At 41.9% G+C, this 24,431-nt stretch overlaps 1 protein-coding gene across 3 annotated transcripts in view; it reads left to right on the top strand.

Annotated features, from left to right (window-relative positions):
* Positions 1-24,431, top strand: part of ABCC4 (ATP binding cassette subfamily C member 4) — a 164,404-nt gene that overhangs the window by 37,120 nt on the left and 102,853 nt on the right. For all 3 annotated transcript variants that reach the window (XM_053384577.1, XM_053384578.1, XM_053384576.1), the window contains exons 10-17: positions 740-829; positions 3,254-3,445; positions 7,463-7,557; positions 9,747-9,833; positions 14,132-14,228; positions 18,387-18,602; positions 21,279-21,419; positions 23,818-23,855. In XM_053384577.1, coding sequence (XP_053240552.1) covers positions 740-829; positions 3,254-3,445; positions 7,463-7,557; positions 9,747-9,833; positions 14,132-14,228; positions 18,387-18,602; positions 21,279-21,419; positions 23,818-23,855 — 956 coding nt within the window. The remainder of the gene's footprint in view (positions 1-739; positions 830-3,253; positions 3,446-7,462; positions 7,558-9,746; positions 9,834-14,131; positions 14,229-18,386; positions 18,603-21,278; positions 21,420-23,817; positions 23,856-24,431) is intronic.

Here is a 24,431-nt window from a genome sequence, read left to right as displayed (position 1 = left end):
CGTCTTGCGAAGCAACCCTATTAGCGGCTAAGTGGATTAGCGCTATTAGCGGTTTAGCGGCATAGCGGCTATTAAAGGATTAGAGGCTAAGCTGCTAAAAGGCTATTAGCGGCTTAGCGGCTTAGAAAAAGGGGGGGGGAAGCGGGGAAAAAAATCGCAAGAATAGCAAGACGTTTCGTCTTGCGAAGCAAGCCCATAGGGAAAATCGTCTTGTGAAGCAACTCAGAAACGGAAAACCCTTTCGTCTAGCGGGTTTTCCGTCTTGCGAGGCATTCGTCTTGCGGGGCACCACTGTATATTAAAAATATCTCTAAGCGGTGTACAGGAAACTGAAGCGACAACAGCGTAAACAAAATATTACAAAAAGACACAGTTACATATTAAGATGTTACATTAATACAAAGTTACTATATATATAATTGAATCTTGAAAACTTATTAAATGATCTCACTGGATAGTATTTATGTATTTCAAGAAACAAATAGAAGGAAAGATGCCGCTGAGCTATGGTGTAGAAAATATGTGGCCAGGTTTCACTCTGAAACAATGCTGAGAGAATATAGATGTAATTCTAAATCGCTTGAAGTTTCCACCCTGATTCTTAACCTATTTACTTTGAAACAAATACTATTACTTTCATTGTACCTTGTTTCCAGGTATATTTTATTGGGACTGCAGACTTTTCTGATTCTAATACGTGTCAGAATTTTTTATTAATTGTTCTTTTGTTAATGTATAGGCTCTGGAATTGCCGACACTTCAAAACATTTCAATTACTGTCAGACCGGGAGAATTACTAATTGTGATTGGCCCTGTAGGAGCAGGAAAAGTAAGTCATAACTCAGATTTTTACACTGCTAAGAATTACAGTTAAGTTGTCCACAAACCATCACGTCTTCTAATTTTGAGGCAGGTGGAAGGTGGTCAAAATAGGTTTTAAAGATGTTGCAAATTGCAAGAGCTGTGATGTCCTAAGGCTTCAATCCATGGACGCAGGTATTATTTTTGTCTGTTATTATGGTACGTACTTTTGTGTTTTCATATTGTAAACCACCCTGTGATCTTTGAATGAAGGGTGATATGGAAATTTAATAAAAAATAAAGCATGCAGATATCTGTCAAATGCTTCCCAATTTGCTTCTAAACAAAGAGTGTGTGCCCAGATTTGGGCGTTCATGCCTAGGTTAACTAAGTGGAGATAGACATCACCTGGGAAGACAGGCGAACAAATGCCAGTGTAGTGGAAGAAGCAAAGATCACTAGTGTCGAAGCAATGATTCTTCAATTTCAACTTCATTGGACTGGTCATGTTGTGCGGATGCCTGATTATTGTCTTCCAAAGCAACTACTGTATTCCAAACTTAAAAATGGAAAGTATAATGCTGGTGATCAACAGAAGAGGTTGAAAGACTCTCTCAAGGCAAATCTAGAAAATAAATAAATAGTATAAACACCGACAACTGGGAAACACTGGCCTGCGAGTACTCCACTTGGAGAACAGCCCTGACCAAAGGAGTCATGGGCTTTGAAGACGCTCGAACTCAGGATGAAAGGAAGAAACGTGCTAAGAGGAAGGCACACTTGGCAAACCCTCACCGTGATCAACTCCTGCCCAGAAACCTATGTCCCCACTGTGGAAAGACGTGTGGATCCAGAATTGGCCTCCATAGTCACTTACGGACTCACTGTTAAAACCATGTTTATGGAAGACAATCTTACTTGGCTATGAGTGATCTCCAAAGAAGAAGAACTAAGTCAAGATAGACATGAGCATTTTGCCCATGTGCCTGGCCCCCTCCTTCCTGGTAACTGTGGTTAGTAGGATCTGAAACAATGGTTTGGAAGATGTTTTTAGGGGGGGGTTATTATGGTTTGTTCTGATCCTAGTAACCACTGTTTCCTAGTTTAGACTTAACAAGAGACTATGGTTACTTAACATAGGAAGTCTTCAGTCGCAGCATGCCCGGAGGGCGAGAAAGGAAGCATAGAGCACATGGCTATTTCGGCTTAATAAGTGTGTGGCTGAGGATCACACCAATGAACTGAAGGATGTGGACCCGAATAAATGAATGAAATACATTACTCAGGTATTCCAAACTCTTGCATTGCGTGACAGCCCAATCTGTACTGCTGCTGCAGTATAACGAGAGATCTGCACCTCTGCAACTAAAGCAGATTATTTTGCAGTCATAGAATCCCCCCCAAAGCTTTGCTGGAGCAAAACTGTGCCAATATTTAGCGTTGCTTGGTGTATCCAGCTCTAACTGTGTCTCTTATACTTTGCAAGGTACCGTGCCACTAATTGCCATGACTGGCTTTTCTTTATTCTTGTTCATTGCTTGTATTCTTAAGGGAGAAATGGAAACCAATAAAAGTGTACATAAGAAAGGTTGATAGAACACTTTGTGGGATTTTTTAAATAAAAAAAATAAGCTTGTGTGGAAGGATTTGGGGGCAGTTGGTTAGCATAGCCTGATGTGGGGGGGGGGCACAGTGGTTAGGGTTAAAAGGTAAAGGGTAAAGGGACCCCTGACCATTAGGTCCAGTCGTGGCCGACTGGGGTTATGGCACTCATCTCGCTTTATTGGCCGTACAGCTTCTGGGTCATGTGGCCAGCATGACTAAGCCACTTCTGGCGAACCAGAGCAGCACACGGAAACACCGTTTACCTTCCCACCGGAGCGGTACCTATTTATCTACTTGCACTTTGATGTGCTTTCAAACTGCTAGGTTGGCAGGGGCAGGGACCGAGCAACGGGAGCTCACCCCGTCGTGGGGATTCGAACCACCGACCTTCTGATCGGCAAGCCCTAGGCTCAGTGGTTTAACCCACAGCGCCACCCGTGTCCCCCATGGTTAGGGTTAGCCAGGGCTTTTTTCAGCTGGAACTCACCGGAACCCAGTTCCGGCACCTCCCAGGTGGGCGCCATTGCCATTATAAGAGGCATTCATAGTGAATTCCGGCAGATCTTTTTCTAGAAAAATAGTACTGGTGTTAGCTATAGTTATGTCTGGTGCTGTTTATTAAGTCTTCACCCTGGTAAAAATAGGTGCAGGAAGATTAGGTGTGGGAGCAATTAGGTGAGATTAGGTGAGGCAAGCAACTCTCCCAGTTGCTTGACAATAGCTAAAAGCATTATGTTGGCCGATGTAATAAGGGTTGCAGGAGGTGAGTGGATTTGCATGTACACATTTTTTCCTGCACCCACTGAAAACCTTAACTTTAATTATTTTTTCTCCCCAATGCTTTCAGTCTTCGCTCTTGAGCGCTGTCCTTGGCGAACTGTCTGCAGCCAAAGGTTTCACAGATGTTCGAGGGAGAATAGCGTATGTTTCTCAGCAGCCGTGGGTGTTTTCTGGCACCGTAAGAAGTAACATCCTCTTCGGAAAAGAATACCACAAAGAAAAATACGAAAAGGTTCTCCGAGTTTGTGCTCTCCAGAAAGTAAGTCCTTGTCATTGAAATTCTACTCAATATTGATCCGGAGCAGAACTCAGACGTATAGTTAGCAGAGTAAAACACCTTGTGGGATTCCCAAAAAATAGACCGGAGGCAATTAAATATTTCATCCAGCAGAGCTTTACTGCTGCTGAAGGCAAATGAGCATAATGATCATAAATCTAATACATTCAGGATTGGCACTGGCCATAAGAAATCCAGTTACAGCAGACTTAATTTTAACTTAGAATAACTTAAGTCTAAACCTTAACACTATGTATACTAAGTACAGAACACCACACCAGGAGGAAAAGAGAAAGAAGGAGAAAGTGAAACCCAGGCTCCTTCTGGCCCTACTTTTATAGTCGGCATGATCTTGACAGAAAAGAGATAAGAGAATCAGTTTAAGCCAGCTGTGCTCAGCTTCTCTGAAGGAATAACCCAAACACCATGAACCTTCTGCTTGTTTCTTATGCACAGAGAAGCTTCCAGAACCCTCCTGAACTAATCAGAATAGGAAAGTTCTCTACACATCAGATCAATACATTCTGCACTAAGAAATGTAAACCGACAGTCCTCCCCATGGAAGATTTTTTTGAAAAACTTCACTGTGTGCAAGTGACCATTCGGAATGCATTTGGTGAATAATTAGCAGCGAGGGTTGTATCCCGCAAAGTTTTGTTTGTGGAAGGACATCTGCTCCTGCAGTGGGATTTCCCCTTCCTGTGCTAAATCTGCTTCAGAGGGTTAAGGGAAGTCCCAGAACATATTTGGGGGGAAGAGAGGAGAAATGCAGTGGTGCAGGTGTGAACTTTTTGCAGCTCATAGACCTCTTGAAATAGCTAATGTTTTTAAAAACAGCATAAAGGTTAGTTAACATAGCCAAAAAAATACCTACCGATTGAAACTCCTTGCTAGTGAATTAGCATTCCAGATATTATAATACTAGTTTAGTGTGTGGTTTTATCACTTGTTAGGTTTTTAAAATTTTTGGAGGCGTGTCATATACACTCACCAGTGTTACCAGCCTTGAGATCTTCAAATTGGTTACACATCTAAGACAAATGCATAGCACTGGATTATTACATTAAGAAACTGCATCTCTTTAATATCAATAGTAGTAATAATAAATATCCCGCCTTTCCTCCCAAGGGAACATTTACAAGTAAAAATATATTTAAAAAATTAAAAAAGTCCCGTAATTGTCCTTTTTATTTTTTATTTTTTATATTATTATTATTATTATTATTATTATTATTATTATTATTATTATTATTATATTTCTACTGCATCAGACTAACACGGCTACCTACCTGAATCATTTACAAGTAAAATTATCAGTAGCAATTTGCTTGACATTACTGAACCTACTGCAGCAGGGGGGGGAAATGGTATTGCCACATAAATACCTCTGTGTTTTCAATAAGTTCTCATTAATGGATGGCTGATCATACTTTAAGGGACACGGGTAGTGTTGTGGTCAAAACCACTGAGCCTCTTGGGCTTGCCGATCGGAAGGTCAGCGGTTCGAATCCCCACAATGGGGTGAGCGCCTGTTGCTCTGTCCAAGCTCCTGCCAACCTAGCAGTTCGAAAGCATGCCAGTGTGAGTAGATAAATAGGTACCGCTCCGGCGGGAAGGTAAACGGCGTTTCCATCCACTCTGGTTTCAGTCACAGTGTCCCGTTGCGCTAGAAGTGGTTTAGTCATGCTGGTCACATGACCCAGAAAGCTGTCTGTGGACAAATGCTGGCTCCCTCAGTCTGAAAGCAAGATGAGCACTGCAACCCCATAGTCGCCTTTGACTGGACTTAACCACCCAGGGGTGCTTTTTTACCTTTACCTTAATCATACTTCAAGTTTGAGACATTGGACATAATATTATGTTTGCTGACTGGGAACAGTTGTGGACCACCAGGATTAAATTCACGGCATGCAATGCCTTAAGAGAGAATATTATGAAAATGATATAAAGGTGGTACATGACCCCAGTCAAGCTTGCAAAAATCTATCATTTGCCCAACAATAAATGTTGGAAATGTAAGGAAAATGAAGGTACATTCTTTCACCTTTGGTGGATGTGTCCCAGGATTAAGGCGTTCTGGGAAATGATATATAATGAATTGAAAAAGGTATTTAAATGTACCTTCTTGAAGAAACCAGAGGCCTTTCTCTTGGGCATGGTCGGCCAAGTGGTGCCAAAGAAGGACAGAACTTTTTTTATGTATGCTACAACAGCAGCAAGGATACTCATCGCAAAGTATTGGAAGACGCAAGATCTACCCACTCTGGAAGAATGGCAGATGAAATTGATCGACTGTATGGGACTGGCAGAATTGACGAGCAGAATCCGTGACCAGGGAGAAGAGTCGGCTGAAGAAGATTGGAAAAAATTCAAGGACTATTTACAGAAATATTGTAAAATTTAAGAAAGTTAGATGGTGTTGGATTGAAATTGAGAGGTTTCTAGCTGCAATGATATATAAGAACATAGATGGGGGGAAAAAGGGTTTGAAAAATAAGGTAATGTTACAAGCTGTAATGCTTTAAATGAAGGATTTGCTGAACAAATAATTTTAATTGGGATACAAGAAGGAGAAGTATGAGGAGGTCTGAGAAATTTGTTATTTAAAAGTATGGTTTATGAATTTTATGCCTTTGTTTAATGTTTCTGTTTGTTTTGTTTGTTTGTTTGTTTAAAAAATTGGAAAACTTAATAAATATTCTTTTAAAAAAAAATCATACTTCAAGTTTGGTTACAGTATATATGCTAGAACAGCTCTTAAAGTCATCTCTGTTTGCTATTTAAACAAGAAAGCCCCAAGAGAAAACAATGTACGTGAGGAGATCTTTCACACTGTCCTGATTATAGGAGTGAAATTTGGAACAGCAAAGGTTATTATTATTATTATTACAGCCGCGAAATAGTGCTGTTGGCTCCTTAGGGTACCATCTAAAGCGAGAGAATGCTTCAGAGCATTTCAGCTCTGACTGAGAAGACCCTTTTCTTTGATTTGGCAGGTGTGATGTAGAAGGGGACACTGAACCAGATTAGCTAAGAGACATGTATTTTGCTTTGCAGCTTGAGAAGTATTATGCAGTGGATCCAATATATGGTGTGTTATGATGCTACTATCAGTGGAAAGATAGTGGGGAAAGCAGACAGTTTAAAAGCTTTTGCAAATCACGCTTGTTTTTCTTTTAAACACAGTTGATATCTTTTTCTAATCTTGCGTGGCAGTATTCAAACATTCATCACCTTCTAAAATTCAGAGTCAAGTTCTGTGGTGTTTATAAAGGATATAAAACACATTTCTTGAAAGGGGAGAAAAATCTCTCACAACATTTGAAGCTTAGTAAACTGTTGCCTTTAATGTGATGTACATTGGCTTTTATCCAAAGCTCTTTCATGAATGAGCATAGCAATTTTTTAAAATTTTGATGCAAGGCATTGAATGTATTATTTAACCCTACAGTTGAGCTGTTTTAATTTGAGTAATAGGATCCTTAATCTACCCATTATGTGGACTGCTATGCAACAATAATTTTGTTTTAATACGTGTTGAAGCATCAAGTAAACTAGCAAGTTTTATTAGACAGCTTTATTTTAAAAAGGTAGCACATAGTTCCATGCCATCTCTTTTTTTTGTAACAATGTGATTTAAATTTAATAATGGAACAAATAATGAATCCACATAGCATGGCGAGTGTTCAAAGTGTGTTGCATTAGCTCAGTAATCTTTATGACAACCTGCTGAGGTAGTTTAGTATTACTGCTCCCATATTACAGCTGAGGAGACTGAGGCGGGAGAAAGTAGTGTGGCTTAATGAGTTCCTTCTGGTGAATTTGTGTTGCTCTAAATTTCTCGAATTCCCTCTGCCCAGTTCTCAGTTCATTAGCTAGATTCTGCTGAGCAATAACTTGACCATCAATGGTTCTGTTTCTCTTGGCATTTTCAAGTGACTACACAGATTGTAAAAATGACTGCAGTTCAACCAGTAACACCTCTTCTATTTTTAACAGGATATGGAGCTGCTGGAAGATGGAGACCTAACAATGATAGGAGATCGAGGAGCTACACTGAGTGGAGGACAAAAAGCCAGAGTTAATCTTGCCAGGTAAAGTGGGACTTTCATTTACTAAGATAGCCCTTTTCTGCTTCAAATCAAATCAAAATGTTTATTCGGCTTTACGCCCATCATGAAACACAACACAACAAAACAAATCAAATAAAACAGCGGACTCGTACAAACCACAAGTAGTATAACACAGTTCACAACTCACAAGGACAGATATTAGCCGTTCATAAAAAAAAAAGTTTAAGATTAAGATTAAAAATTTTAGGCATTACACTAAAATCAATATCTGATGTCATTATAGAAAATTCTTATAACTATCAATAATCAGCTAACATTCCATTCCGTCTCTTGTACGAGAGGATGGCTGTTAGGAATTTAGCAACCTGTAGGGTAATATAAGGATCCACATCTTGAAGAACCCAGGCAAGCTGTAGGTCTACTGGTTTGTCAGCCATAGGCTGGATTATGGAGTTTAGTATACTAGCACGGGCTGAACTGTACAAAGGGCAGATAAACATAACATGATGTAGAGATTCAGATGTTTTCATTTCACAAGCACACATTGAAGGGACTTGGCCCTTAGTGAATCTATGTCTCAGCACGTTTGTTGGAAAGACATTGAACCTAGCTCTAATCAAGGCATATCGGTGAGACGCGGCCATAAGCGAAGCCTTTTCTGCTTAGAAGTGAGGAATGGTAATAGCAACTACCTTAACATTTATATGTTATAATTAAAAACCGATACACTTCATATATACTTTAAGGTGATGTACACAAATTTCAAACAGTACCGGGCAGCTATATAAAACATCAATTTCACAACAGCCCTAGGACAAAGCAGCAGAGCAGAGTATGACAGGTCTTGGATTTAAAAACCTTCTTGAAGGGGGACATTTTAAAGACTCTCCTCCCTGCAAGAGAGGGGAGTGGTTGTGGGCGGGAGCCCGAGCACCGCCCCTAGCAGGGGGCGTTAGCCCCCTGCCTCCACCTCACCTGGCTGGTGCCCACGCCCCTCGGCAGGCATCCAACCAGGTGCCTGAGAGGGGGCGTGTTCAGCAGCCTTTTGCTGCGGCGCCAGCCTCTCCCCGGCCTCATTCTTCGCCGTCGTCTCACCGCGAGTCACCCACCCTCCACTCCCTTTGAGTTAGGGCTTAGGTCATTGGCCTTGCTATGGACCTTAGGTTGGTCGCCCTGGTTGTCTAGGGGGCCTGGTAGGAGTTTTTCCATTTGGCATTAGGCTTTTTGGTTTTTTCGCCTACCTCGTAGCAATCGTCACAACTTTTGTGGTATTGGTGGGTAGGTTAGGCATTGGAATAATGTGTTGTGGTGTGTCGAAGAGCTAGGTGTGGCCATCACCTATGCCTTCAATTTTTGGGTATTCCGTTAAAGGAATCTGGCGGTCGTGTATTCTGTCCGATGCCTGCTTGGCGGGAGGCCATGGCACGACCCTCGGTGACATCAGGGGTGAGCCTCTAGTTGGATTAGCATCAACAGGCTCCACCTACTGGTGAATAAACCCACTTGTTTGAGAGATCCAATGCCTAAGCCAATACCTTTTCACTGCTGTAATCAATAAAGTTGTGGCCTTTCCTTGCCCATTAACCTTATATAACGTGTCCTTGTGTATTCTTTCCACATTGCGGGGGTCGGGTCCTCGAACCACAAATATCCTTAAAAGGACACAAGGAAGAAGCTGTAATAGCTTCCTTTCCTGGAAGAGAGTTCCAAAGTGCCTTGAAAGGAAACCACCTTAGCATTTTTCCTGTATCCGAGATTCACATGTTCTTAATATGTTTTCAAACATGGCTTAAGGCAGGGAGAGAGACCCTACTGCCCTCCAGATGTTGTTAGATTACAAGTCCAATTATCCACAACTGTTGGCCATGGTTTGAAATGGGTGCCTAAGGCTGGCATCTTAATCTGAAGCCATGGTTTGGGGAGGGACAGTGTCATGTCTGCTCTGGACTGTGTGCTTATGAAATAATGGAAGGTATTTAGATATATAAAAAAGAGCAGTTTTTTGTTCAAGGTGAACCAAGTGGGTTGAAGGAGAGAATTTAGATCCGGGTCACTGAGTTTCCATTTCCTGTTCCTCCTGGAGCGCGGAATTTGTGGCCTTCCAAATGTTCTTTAGACTCCTGTCATCCCAAGCCAGTGTAGCCAATGGATGATGGGAATTGTAATTCTTTTGGTAGTGACCCGCCTGTTATTTCTTTACATGTTTTTAGAGCTGTGTATCAAGATGCAGAAATCTACCTCTTGGATGATCCCTTGAGTGCTGTGGATGCAGAAGTTAGCAGGCATTTGTTTGAAAAGTATGTAACTTCCTTTTTTTAAATACATTTTTATTAATTTTAACATACAAATTATAAAACGTACCACACAAATTATTACAAATACACTTTTTTTTTTACTTCCACCAACACCCCCGATGATCTTCCGTCTTAACCTCTTTTTATGCATTACTTAATTATATATTGTCTTTACCTCTCTTAACTTATCTTTGCCCCTTTTCCATTTTTACAATATTTCCAACAATACTCCTCACAGAACTTCTTGCAAACCTACAAACGTCGTCTGATCATCACAAATACTTTTCATATAGTTCGTAAATTTACTCCAGTCTTCAGTAAATTTCTGGTTCCGCCGGTTTCGGATCCTTCCTGTTAATTTGTCTGATTCTGCATAGTCCATCAACTTCATCCTCCATTCTTCGATCATTGGCAATTCTTCTTGCTTCCATTTCTGGGCTAATAGTATTCTAGCTGCTGTTACTGCATATAAGAAAAGCTTACATTCTTTTCTATTTATATCGCTTCCCACCATTCCCAATAGAAATGATTCGGGTTTCTTTGTAAATGTATATTTCAACATTTTTTTCAACTCGTTATATATCATCTCCCAAAAACATTTCACCTTTTTACATTCCCACCACATAGGATAGAATGTTTCCTCTTTTTCTTTACATTTCCAACATTTATTACTAGTTTTATACATTTTCACTAACTTAACAGGAGTGATATACCATCTGAAAAGTATGTAACTTCCAAGTGTCTTTACATTTTCTTTCTGTTAAGAGTAGCATAGTACAACTTATGCCTAAATGTTCACTTTCCTGCTGCCCATTTTAAATAAACGCAAGGCAGTTATTTAATGTGGGAGCTTTTGAAAATGCTCAAATTTAGAGTGCCCGCCCCCAAGGCAGCCATTTTGTGACCGGCGCCCATGGCACTCTCTCAAATTTCCAAATGTGCCCACTGGCTCAAAAAGGTTTGCGACCCCTGTCTTAAGAGACTTTCTGTCGTGTGTGTATGTGTGTGAGTTCACCTTTTGTTATGCGCATGCATGGACTGGTGGTGTGTCCTACAAAAGAATGCGTCATGTGTGAATCAGGTGAACCCTGTTTTCCGTACAGGGTGCATTTAAAAATAATGTTATCATTTCAGGTCTACCAAAGTCAAACTCTGCTGACTTACTGTTGGATATAAAGCTCGCCCTCTGCTATACACTAAACTGGTGGCGCTGCTGCTTCACAAACCGCAGAATGGCACTAGAGCATAGCGGAAGGACGAGTAAGTGGCTTTTTTTATACTGCAGTGGTTTCCCTTTGCAAGCTTTTCAGTTTTGCCTTTGCAATTAGATAATGTAGGGCTATGTGAAGTGTGTCCAGAATTTGTTTTTAAAAGTTGCACATAGGGCATCACACCTTTGCACGGGCCGTGCCGAAAGAGCAGTGCTGAATATTATTGCCACATTATTTAGTTTGAAAAGGCAATTGAAAGGCTTAAGGGCTACCCATGCACATTGTGCATTTTTGCAGCCTGGTAATAGTTGCAAACTGCACTTATGAAAAAGCCACTTACACGTTCCATTTAGCCATAAACTCTAGTTTTGTCTCCTTTTCTAATCACCAAACTTTATGTTACGAGACCAACCAGGGCTCCTGGATCATAATACTCTTTCATAGGGGAGAAGGCGACACTCAGCCTTTCCCCTGTCCTCTAATTCTCTCCTGCCAGAACTCTTCCCCTTTTCCTGTTTCTAATCTAGTTTCTCAGGGGTCTGACACCAGAAATAATCCTGTCTGGGAATGATTTTGAATAGGTTTCATACTTCCCCCGCTCTTCCATTTGCATTACCTCAGCAAAGGAGAATTTGAGTATATGCGTTTGCTGAGGTCACGTGTAGTTCTGCCTTTGCACATGCTTGAGAAATGAGAAGTTTGTTAACGGATATTTTTCAACTGCATCTTTGTTGCATTGGGCTGTAAATCACCACTGTTTGTTGTGGAGGTGCGACAGTCTATGTTGTGAGCTCAAAGCTTGCAGTCATAGGAAGGGCTGTAGCTCTGTGATAGAACATCTGCTTTGCATATAATAATAATAATAATAATAATAATAATAATAATAATAATAATAATAATTGTAATATTTGTATACTGCCCTTCACCCTAAGATCCCAGGGTAGTTCGCAACAGAAAAATACAAAATGAGAATGCAAAATACATCCTAAAACAAACACAAACCAATAACCGCCACCACCACCACCACAAACACTATTTTAAAAGCTGTAGAACTTTAATCAGCCAAATGCCTGGTTGAAGAGGAACATTTTCGCCTGGAACCTAAACATATATAGCAAAGGAGCCAGGTCAGCCACCCTGGGGAGAGCATTCCACAGACGGGGAGCCACTGCAGAGAAGGCCCTTTCTCGAGTTGCCACCCTCTGGACCTCTCGCAGAGGAGGCACGCGAAGAAGGACCTCAGTTGATGATTGCAGGGTCGGGCCTGGTTCATATGGGGAGAGGCAGTCTTTGAGAAACTGCGATCCTTAGTTGTTTAAGGCTTTATAGGTCAAATCCAGTACTGCTTCGTTTCCCAACATACCTGTGTTCAGCTGGGAATGTCTCTCGCCTGAGAAACCCTGGAGAGATGTTCCAAGCTAATGCAGATGGAGGTAGATAGATCCAATGGTCTGGCTCCCCATAGGGCAGCTACTTATGGTCCAAATAGGTGCACTGGTGGCATGGACTTTGTGGTAAGGTACATTGGCGCTGTGGGTTAAACCTCAGCGCCTAGGACTTGCCGATCGCATGGTCGGCGGTTCGAATCCCCGCGGCGGGGTGCGCTCCCGCTGCTCGGTCCCAGCGCCTGCCAACCTAGCAGTTCGAAAGCACCTCCGGGGGCAAGTAGATAAATAGGGACCGCTTACTAGCGGGAAGGTAAATGGCGTTTCCGTGTGCGGCTCTGGCTCGCCAGAGCAGCTTCGTCACGCTGGCCACGTGACCCGGAAGTGTCTGCGGACAGCGCTGGCTCCTGGCCTATAGAGTGAGATGAGCGCACAACCCCAGAGTCTGTCAAGACTGGCCCGTACGGGCAGGGGTACCTTTACCTTTACCTTTACATTGATTTTCAATTAAGTTTCCCATTTTGTAAATTGTGCACTTTCTGAGCCCCAGTGCATACTAATTGTTTGCTGCAGGAGCTAAAATAATAGGTTGCCATGATACATAGGGTATATAACCTAGAACAGGGGCAGGCAACCTATGGCCCGGGTGCCGGATCCGGCCCAATCGCCTTCTCAATCCTGCCCGCGGACAGTCCAGGAATCATTGTGTTTTTACATGAGTAGAATGTGTCCTTTTATTTAAAATGCATCTCTGGGTTATTTGTGGGGCCTGCCTGGTGTTTTGACATGAGTAGAATGTGTGCTTTTATTTAAAAAGCACATCTAGGTTATTTGTTGGGCATAGGAATTCATTCATTCCTCCCTGCCCCCGCCCCCCCAATATAGTCCGGCCCCCCACATGGTCTGTGGACCGGCCCACGGCTAAAAAAGGTTGCTCACCCCAGACCTAGAAGCACAACTCAAAACCTCTGGTTGAAAGCTGCACCGTGTAATCCAGCCAAAAGCCTTTTCTATTATTAAGCATATTTTGAGTTTATAGGAACGTGGGCTCAATTTCACACACATAGGAGTAGGTCTAGCCCTTTATACTAGAAATAAGTTTTATGTTTATTCGTTTCATATGTAAGTTAGTGTGTCTGCCATTCCTCCGATCTGCAGAAGATAGAAAGGTCCCAAGTTATATCCATAATTTGGAAGGAGTACTGAACTCCACTCTGATGCTAAAACCATCACAACTTCAGCTAACACCAAATATTGCATAGTAACATCCATTGCTTAGATTGTATTTGGAAACGATTCTCTGAGTGTGTGTTGTTTCATTTATTTTTTTTATTTTCTGTAATGGCGTAATAATTGTGTGTTATACGTTTGAATAATAATAATAATAATAATAATAATAATAATAATAATAATGACCCCCACTTTTCCAGTTTCCTCCTCCTCCACACACCATTATGACTCCTATGAAATTTAGTAGGATCAGCACTTCTTGAATCCAGAGACTATTTGAATTGAAGTTTTATATTCAGGTTTTTATTTTGAACATTGTGGGCTCCCCGATACTGAAACACAGCAATATTTAAACTGCTCATCTTTCATCCCAAAGGACAGAACCTTTTGCTTCTCAGTTTAAGACTTAAACAACAAACACGCACAAATGTTTTTAGAAAATCAGAGTTTAGTTCTCATCTCGTTTCTTTTGCAGGTGTATCTGTCAAGCTTTACATAAAAAGGTGACTATTTTAGTGACCCACCAGTTGCAATATCTTCGGTCTGCAAACCAGATCCTAATTTTAAAGGAGGTAGGTGGAGATAAGATTATCTCTAGAAAACTGACGCTGTTTGTTGGTTTATTTAGTCTGAACAATGTTACAACAATTTATAACACAACTAAATCTGTTCCGAATGGAATAATATAACAGTGTTGGGTGGTTGTTTTTATTTTAAAGATGAAACGTTTTAAAGGGAAGAAGGAAAATAGTTTGTTCAGCCCTGGAGTGGCTTTGTAAATACAGAGGAAGCTGAAGTACCACAGCTAATTAGCATGTTAGTTTTCATTGCACTTTTAAAAGAAAATTTGAGTGGCATTTTTCAGTAAACTCAATGAGACATACAAAATAGCGAGAGCACCAGTAAGAAAATTGTTATAAAACAGTGCAAATAATCTGATGTCTAAAGTACAAATTATCGTTTGGGGTGGTTTTTTTAAAACTATTGTTCTATGACTTGCACTTAATTAAAAGACACGTGAAAAACATCAGTTGAAGGTGTTTAGCTGCAGTTCTTAAAGCCATTTATTTCGTGTTTTGAGGCAGTCCCATCGACTTTGTTTTTACTAATTCAGCTGGTTTAAAATTAGAAAGAAGAGGGGAGTAGAATTTGCTGCATTCTAAGCACATCTCTTAAAAATCCCACTTGAAACTTAAAAGGATTAGAAGTTTTGTTAAGGGGCAGAGATTTTCAGTCTGATAATCAGTCTGCATGATGAGTACAGAAAATAAGGTGATAACTAATTTAGGTAGCAATCTTACGCAGAGTTTTCTAGGTGTAAATTTTTGGACTTGCTTCTCAGTAAACGTGCACAAGATTGTGCTGTTGAGGCTGCAGTGCTAGACACACTTTCTTAGGAGTAATTTCTGACACGAAGAAACAAGGAGGGCATTAATCCCAAATTCCTGTCTGTAAAAACTATCTTCCTATTCCCCCTTTACCTCCCCCCCCAAATAAAAATACACCACCTGTTGTTTATTCCTTGATAGCTGGTTCTCATGCCATGCAAAACCCTTGTTTGTTTTAAACCATGGTTTAATTGTGAAAGTGCCCCCCTGTGGCTTTTAATGGGGCATAAAAACCCCAGTATGGCTTTTCATGGGATATGAACCTGGAGCATGGTTTGTTAAACAAACCATAAATGGTAAGCCACAAACCTTGACAAGTCATAGTGAAGGTGTGCGGGAGACATGTTCATGATTAAGCCATAGTTTAAAATAAATGTGACATCTGAGTAGGGTTATTATTTCTCTCCAATTGTTTTTTAAAGGGATGGTGGTAAAGAGATTATCCGGACTGCAAGGCTTGACAAGAAGGGTAGTGATTTTCTATTCTCTTCTGCTGGCTTCAGTGTAGCATTTGAGTTTGCCAGTTGGCTTGTATTGCATGGCATCTGAGATTAGAGAGAGACCAGGAAATTATCTGCAGAGTGATCGGATATCTGTTCTTCCTGCCTTGTGACTATTACCATAGAGAACTGGTGCAGACATCACAATAAGCCGTAGTTGTTTATCATGGTGGGAAGTGGTTACAGTGAACCCCAGTTGTTTGCATTCACCGCTCTCCTCTCTCCAGTGACCTGGGGGAGAAGATGCGAATAACTACAGTTTAGCGTCACAGCCAAACAGTAGTTAATCTTAACAATGGTTTGTTTAAAACGGGTCTGTTTTCAGATCTGTGGTTTGAAATTGACTTGATGTTCCAAACAAAGCATAGTTAAGATTAACCACGCATTTGTTGGGTTAGCTGACATGACAAGTTGTAGCTAATAATAATAAAAAAGGAACTCCTTACATTAGCTGGGGAGAGTACATGAGCTCAAGGCTCGCAGTGGCTCATTCCCATCATGATCAACCATGGCTTATTTTGTTGTCCTAATTGCCTCATTATTTCAAAACTTCAAAAACAGGCAAAGAAAAGATGCAATTTTTGTCCTCTTTGAAAAGAACTATATGAAAAGAACTAATACAATACTTGGGGGGTGCCTGGGGTGTTAGGAAAAGGGTGGCACCTACGGTGGGGGACAGATTGTGTTCCTTCTGGGGTAGTTTGTCCACCTTTGGTGCCCACCTTGCGTTCAGCTTCCACCTATGGCTCCTAGAAATTGTCAGCATGTGATAGCAGCCACACCCCAGGAATGGTTTTGACTGGCCAGCCCAACCAGCTGAGGGTAGTCGTTGAGTGCCAATCCCTCTGTGAATAAGGGCTTTCCTAGCATTTGAAGATAAGCTCTGATGGATTGAATGGACGAGACCAATTGAGTCCAACAGTCAAGAAGGCGGTTTCTGCACATGCTGTAGAGGGAAGTGAGGGGGAAGTGAGATGAGACTCATCAGCCTGGGAAGATATTTCATCTAGAAGGAAAACTCTGGTCCAAACCTCCACTGCCTTGTGAGATATCTTCATGAGAAGAAAAGGCTGAGGAGGAAACCCCACACAAATCTGGAGTAGAGTGCCTAAGGCGGTTGGATGGGGTATGGACATCTCCTTTCAGCAACTCCTGCAGCCAAGCTGGCGCCAAACGTATTGCTCTGCGAGGCTGAGGGCACCCCAGGACCTCTGTACACACTGCCCTGGCTTCCACACTGAGCAGGTCCCTTCAGTGCTGCTAATGCAGCAGTTTGACATTAGTATTAGTATTATTTAGGTTTATATACCACCCTTCATCAAAGGATGTGGGTGGCGCTGTGGGTTAAACCACAAAGCCTAGGACTTGCTGATCAGAAGGTCGGCGGTTTGAATCCCCGCGACGGGGTGAGCTCCCGTTGCTCGGTCCCTGCTCCTGCCCACCTAGCAGTTCGAAAGCATGTCAAAGTGCAAGTAGATAAATAGGTACCGCTCCGGCGGGAAGGTAAACGACTTTCTGTGCGCTGCTCTGGTTCTCCAGAAGTGGCTTAGTCATGCTGGCCACAAGATCCAGAAGCTGTACGCCGGCTCCCTCGGCCAGTAAAGCGAGATGAGCGCCGCAACCCCAGAGTCAGCCACGACTGGAACTAATGGTCAGGGGTCCCTTTACCTTTTACCACCCTTCATCAAAAGATCTCAGGATAAAATACAAGGTAAAAACACAAGTAAATAGAAGAAAAACAACAAAGCAATAACCCCTCCCTTCCCTTCATCACTGGAGGATCACTCCATTGTCTCTCAAGACAGACGGGTGCCAACAACCTTACTTAGGGAAAAGAAATGATGATACATGGCTGTTGATTTGTGGATCGAGGGCCCGACCCCCGCTATGTGAAATAAACACACAAGGACACGTGATATAAGGTTAATGGGCAAGAAAAGGCCACAACTTTATTGATTACAGCAGTGAAAAGGTATTGGCTTAGGCACTGGATGACTATAGGAGGTGGGTTTATTCAACAGTAGGTGGAGCCTGTTGATGCTCATCCAACTATAGGCTCACCCCTGATGTCACCGAGGGTCGTGCCATGGCCTCCCGCCAAGCAGGCATCGGACGGAATACACGACCGCCAGATTCCTTTAACGGAATAACCCACGGTAGATAGCATAGGCGATGGCCACACCTAGCCCTTGACACACATGAATCCAATGCCTAACCTACCCACCAATACCACAAAAGTTGTGACGATTGCTACGAGGTAGGCGAAAAAACCAAAAAGCCTAATGCCAAATGGAAAAATTCCTACCAGCCCCCCCAGACAACCGGGGCGACCAACCTAAGGTCCATAGCAAGGCCAAAAAACCTAGACCCTGAGCTAAATGGGAGTGGAGGGTGGGTGACTCGCTGCGGGATGACGACGACTGAGGAGGAGGCGGAGCTGGAGCCGCAGCATTAAGCTGCTAAACACGCCCCCCGGAGACACCTGGTTGGCTGCCTCCGGTGGGCGTGGGCGCCAGCCAGGTGAGGAGGGGCGGGGGCTAAGGCCCCCAGCCAGGGGCGGAGCTCGGGCTCCCGCCCACAACCACTCCCCTCTCTTCCAGGGAGGAGAGTCTTTACAATTTGTTAACTTTGCCTTTCATTTTAATGTTTGCAGTAAATACTCAAAGGTGGTTTTCATTTTAAAAAATTAAAAATCATGTTCCTGTTACCATAATGCTGATGATTTTGGGAGTCAACAACGTATCACGTTAGACTGTAGAATTATCTAAGTTATTTGACATGTAAATTTGTTCACTTTCTGAATATTATTCTCATTATGCGACTATTTTTTTTTTACCTCTAGGGTAAGGAGGTTGGGAAGGGCACTTACTCAGACTTCCTGAGATCTGGAATAGATTTTGCTTCCTTTTTGAAAAAACCTGAAGACGACGACCAGCTACCAGTTCCAGGAACTCCTGGCCACCGGTTATCCAGGATCCGAACCTTTTCTCAGTCTTCTATGTGGTCAATGGAATCTTCAGTGCCGTCACAGAAAGATGGGTCTGCGGAACCTCCCTCTGTGAGTACATGAGATATACGAAACACCTGGTTTTCTTAAGTAGTTTTATATATATATAAATGATATCCCATTGTGCTGGGGATGGAAGAGTTACATTTTCAGTTTCTCATTTTCCCAGTTCACCCCATTTCTGTCTCGGTTTGATATTTTTAAAGAAACCTTGAATAAAAATGGTACTCATTTTCATGCACATTTCTCCTTATCTTGTTCATTTCTTCTTCTTTTTTTAAATAATTTTTATTGGTTTCATTATACAACACCAAACATTAAAACAACAAAAAAGGCAAACAGAACACGAAAAAGTAAAGAGGAAAAAAACAAAAACAAAAAACAAAAACAAAAGGAAAAACAGTACATAACATAAGATACAAACAAATTAAACTTACAGTAATTAGATAACTAAATCACATAACAATAATTGACTTCCCTTCAACTCGGTTTTGGAATATATTACAATAAATTTACTATCTGCAGTTTCGTTTTCTTAAAACTCTTTACGTCACAAGCGTTATATCGAGCCTACTGTGATTTTTAGGTTTTTTACATCTGTTTCAATATATGTCATAAATTTGTTCCATTCATTATTAAACTTTGTACCATTTTGATTTCTTATTTTCTGTGTCATTTTTGCCAACTCTATATAGTCAAATAGTTTAGATTGCCACTCATTTATAGTTGGGATTTTTGCTGTCTTCCAATTTTGTGCTATTAGTGTTCTAGCAGCCACTGTTGCGTTTTGGAAAAGTGTTTGGTCTTCCTTTTTAATTTCTTCTCCAATTATCCCCAAGAGGAAGGCCTCGGGTTTTTTTGTGAAGGTATATTTAAATATTTTTTTTAGTTCATTGTAAATACATTCCCAAAACTTTCTAATTACCTCACACGACCACCACATGTGATAGAAATTGCCTTCCTTGACTTATCTTGTTCATTTCAATACCTTAAAGACTGCTTCTCCCCATACAAGACGGACCTTGAGCTTGTTATCTGAGACCCTCCTCTATGTCCCCCCAAGAGGTTTGGAGGGTGGCAACACGAGAATGGGCCTTTTCTGTGTTGGTTCCTCCTCTGTGGAACGCTCCCCCCCCCATTTTTGCAAGCATTTTTGGGTCAAAGAACAGCATCACGTTTCAGTTCACATATTGGTTTGGGAAACGCAAGTTAATCTTGCCTTGAAATGTAAACTTAACTAACTTCCTGTATCATGCGAGCTGTGAAACCAGCCAAGATGCCACAGTTAAAAGTTGGTCCCCATTACATGCAGCTGAAAAACATGAATGCAGTCATACCACATGTTACGTCTGCTTCATGTTACGTTCTTTCAAGTTATGTCCCACGGTGATCCGGAAGTACCGGAAAGGGTTACTTCCAGGTTTTGCTGCTTGCGAATGCACAGAACCACAAAATTACGTCACACGCATGCGCAGAAGTGGCGAATTGCAACCCGTGCATGCACAGATGCGCCGCTGCGGGTTGCGCTCTTTTCATGTTGTGAACGGGCCTCCAAAACCGATCCCGCAACCAGAGGTACCACTGTAATGACTTCTAAACATGCTAGGGGATGAAGCCGTGGCTTAAAGTTCCATTATCAACTCTTGCTTGTTTGAAAACCATTAACTCTAGTTTCTGATTGGGAAGCTGTGGCTGACTCTGGGTTCCTGGCTTGTTTACCTGCTCACATTAAGCCAGGACTGAAATGACGGAATGCTTATGCATAGAGTATTTCATTGTGTGAATGTGGCCAGTGTGTGTCATGCTATGGATTGTGAATGCCATGGAGTTTTGCATATTTTAGATCAAAATCTTCAATGCAAAATCTGTAATAGCTGCCCTGGACTCCTCTGGGAGGAAGACCAGGACAAAAATTTAATAAACAAGTGAAAGGAACATTTTCATGGCTGCTGTAATGCATGTTCCACTTATACAGTCCTTCTTGTTATTGAGCTGTTCTCATGGAAGTGTATATTTTATAGTTAATATGCAGATGTGTCAAATGGTTAAAAGGATTAATCAACTAAATTTTTTTTCAATCTCTTGACAAACACAATACAGTGGTACCTTGGTTTACGAACTTAATCCGTTCCGGAAGTCCATTCTTAAACCAAAGCGTTCTTAAACCAAGGCAAGCTTTCCCATAGCAGCGGGGGGACTCAATTTACAAATGGAACACACTCAACAGGAAGCGGAACATGTTCTGCTTCCAAGGCAAAGTTCACAAACCAAAACACCTACTTCCGGGTTTGCAGCGTTCTTAATCCAAGTTGTTCATAAACTGAGCTGTTCTTAAACCAAGGTACCACTGTGTTGCCATGTCAGAACCTGGTTTTCTAAATTTACCTGGATGTTTTGTGCCTCACTCACTTGAGAGAAGTGGTTTAATTTTTTATTTCTGATTTTAATCAAAAATAAGACTTTAAGTATTCAACCCTGGCGATCAGTGGGGTGACCCATGTCGTAGCCAGATCACCCTCACAGCCAATATTCAGTTTTACTGCACAATATCATAGCAGTTAGGAATTTAATGACTTTTGCCTCTTTGTTGTTATTTTAGATTGCATCATTGCTATTAGACTTATGCCCAGTTCTTTAACAAGCGCAGTTGTAGCTCTGGTTTTTTCTTAGGCTTCTCCTGTAATAGCCATTATAACAATATTTTCTTATGCATTCTCTGCCCTGCAGATGGAACCTGTTCTAACCGCCTTGCCAGAGGAAAGCCGTTCAGAAGGGAAAATCGGCTTTAGCATTTATAAGAAGTATTTTGCTGCTGGGACAAATTGTTTTGTAATTTTTATTCTTTTGCTCCTCAACATTTTGGCACAGGTACGGTATTTGGCACTGGTGAAAGCATCATGGATAATGTGCGCTTATGGCATTTCGGCATATGTGACTTCCTACTGTGTGTGAAAAATATTTATATTGTTGGCAAGAAACAGCCGAACTCTTTTCAAACCTATCAGAGGGTTTCCCCTTTGAATTAAATGGGATTGCAAACCAGCTAGAGGCCTGTTTAGTTCCATTAACTTCAATGGATTTAATTCAACAAAAGTTTATAGACTTATTCACTTGCATCATGTCAGAGGTAATTCATTCAGCAGTAGTGCTCTGACTCACCCCACCTCAGATTTGTGTGTATGTGTGTGTATCCTACACAATACCATCTGTATTGAGCTGGGTTGCAGCATGCAGACTTCCTTACATCCTACTGCAAGCAACATGTTTGACTTCCAAATAGTTTTTGCCCGTGGCGGCAAGAACACCAATCGCCATCCTTTTCCTTCTTAGAGTGCACATTGCTAAGCATAGGTGCCATCTGGTGGCTCCAAGGGCCCCCCGAATTTTCAAGAAGGGGGCTGCCCCCCAACCCGCAGCAGCCGTGCACACACACCATGCAACATGCTCACCTTAAGCGCACAGCCCACATGGCATGCACGCATCACAAGCGCATGCCCTGTGGCACGTGTGTGGTGGGTCAGCACATTGCGTGACATGCGCACATGACGTTCGCGCATCAAGTGGTGTGCCGATGTCACTCGTGCCTGTTGCATGGTGCCGGCCCCCTCAATCCCAGGGGCAAGGTTAGCACTTGTTTCAAACTAAGGTTTGGGCAGCAAGATCAAGTAACAATCTATGGGCCATTTTAGGCAAAGCTCTAAGATGTAGCTTTTATATATGCTGGTAGAGAGGAATCGTACTCATTCACCACTCTGTGGGTTATGAGTATGATTTGGAGTGTGATATACTTGCATCCAAGGGACGCGGGTGGCGCTATGGGTAAAACCTCAGCGCCTAGGACTTGCCGATCGTATGGTTGGCGGTTCAAATCCCTGTGGTGGGGTGAGCTCCCGTCGTTCGGTCCCAGCTCCTGCCCACCTAGCAGTTCGAAAGCACCCTTAAGTGCAAGTAGATAAATAGGTAAAGAGACTTAGTGGTTTTTAATGGTAGGTGATGTTGCTGTGTTGTATTATATTATTTATGTACATCGATTTATTTCTTGGAGTTAAGAATAGGACTGGGATAAATTGTGTTCTCTGAGCCTGTATTTTATACAGTCTGTATATGATGTTTGTTTGTTAATGTGAGGTGTGATATGCCTAATAAAGGATTTTTTTTGGGGGGGAAAGATAAATAGGTACCGCTTTCTAGCGGGAAGGTAAATGGCGTTTCTGTGTGCTGCGCTGGTGCAGGCTTGCCAGAGCAGCTTCATCACGCTGGCCACGTGACCCGGAAGTGTCTCCGGACAGCGCTGGCCCCCGGCCTCTTAAGTGAGATGGGCGCACAACCCTAGAGTCGGACACGACTGGCCCGTACGGGCAGGGGTACCTTTACCTTTTATACTTGCATCCATTGAAAATAGAACAATACATTTGTTAGCTCATTGAATTTTCAGAATCTGCTGTACAATTTGGACCTACCTGCACAAACACACCCACCCACCCACACATTATGGCCTACGTACAAATGTCTGGTGGTCCAGGAATGAGGCAGTCATCCTTGATAATTGGGTGTGATTCAGGTGTCCAGCTGTACAATTACAGGCTCTCTCAGCCAGGCCACTAATAGAACTCTGTTCTACTCAATTCCCTGAACAATACTTGAGGAGATCTCGTTTTCTTGTATTTTGGGGGCGCATTTTCTAGGATAAAACATGCTTGGTACTAAAAAGCCCCCGCCCCCTGATATGGCTTGCAGCAGTTGAAATATTGCTATTAAAACTGGAAATACTTTTTTTAAAAAAACAAAAAAACCACAAATAAAGCAAAAAACACACTGTTTAATTCTGTTTATTTTTTAAATATCTTTTTTATTAAATTATCTGTTTTACAATTTCAGATAAACATTTTACATCCTTAAAATATCAATGGCTTCCCTTCTTCTCTTTCCATGGTTCATTTTGCATATCTTATATCCCTGCATATTTTGCAAAAACTATACCAATCGGTATAGTTTTCCATTCTTATATCCATCAACAATGATTTCCATTGCTGAATTTACCTTAATGCTGCCAGCGTTTTCAGCTGTACACAGTTATTTCCCATATATTCAATAAAAGTTTTCCATTCTTCTTTAAACGTGTGTTCTTCTGGTTCTCTGATTCTATACGATAAGTCTGCAAGTTGTGCAAATTCTATCAAATTAAGTTGCCAGTCTTCTTTAGTTGGGACCCCGCTCATTTTCCATTTTGGGGCTAATTCTGTTTGTTGCATTCTGTTTGTTCAAGGTTGCCTATGTGCTGCAGGACTGGTGGCTTTCTTACTGGTGAGTTGTTATTTCTTCTAAAACCTTTTAGAGCTCAGTCCTAAGTAGGGAAGGTTGGAGAGTCACTCCATTTCCATGCTTGCACTGGCCAGGGTGGGAGCTGGGGGAGCACACCTGCCTTTCTCCCCCTCGCAGTTATCTCCCCCCTTCAATTCTCTCCCACTCCAGGTTCCGGTATGGGGGGCGGGGAATTTTCCCACCAGTTTCAGGCTTGAGTGGGTAGGGTACTGACCCTGGTGCCTTTCCATCAAAATGAAGGGGCTTGGGATTCCCTAGAATGCCATATTTCAGAGACTACCACCAGCTATGTTGGTGGGAATACAGCAATCTGTAGATCTGTCTGATTATCTGGATCGATTTCAATTGGGGTTTAGGCCTGGTTTTGGCACAGAAACTGCTTTGGCTGCCCTGTATGATGACCGATCCTGGTCCAACTGCACTGGCTGCAATTAGTTTCTGGGCCCAATTCAAGGTGCTGGTTTTTTTAAAAAAAGAATATTTATTGAATTTTCCAATTTTTTAAACAAACAAGCAAAACAAAACAAACAAAAACATAAAAAAGACATAAAATTCATA

Source organism: Podarcis raffonei, chromosome 4 (assembly GCF_027172205.1).
Source record: "Podarcis raffonei isolate rPodRaf1 chromosome 4, rPodRaf1.pri, whole genome shotgun sequence".
In the NCBI taxonomy this organism is placed as follows: Eukaryota; Metazoa; Chordata; class Lepidosauria; order Squamata; family Lacertidae; genus Podarcis; species Podarcis raffonei.
This window is presented reverse-complemented; position numbering and strand designations above follow the sequence as displayed.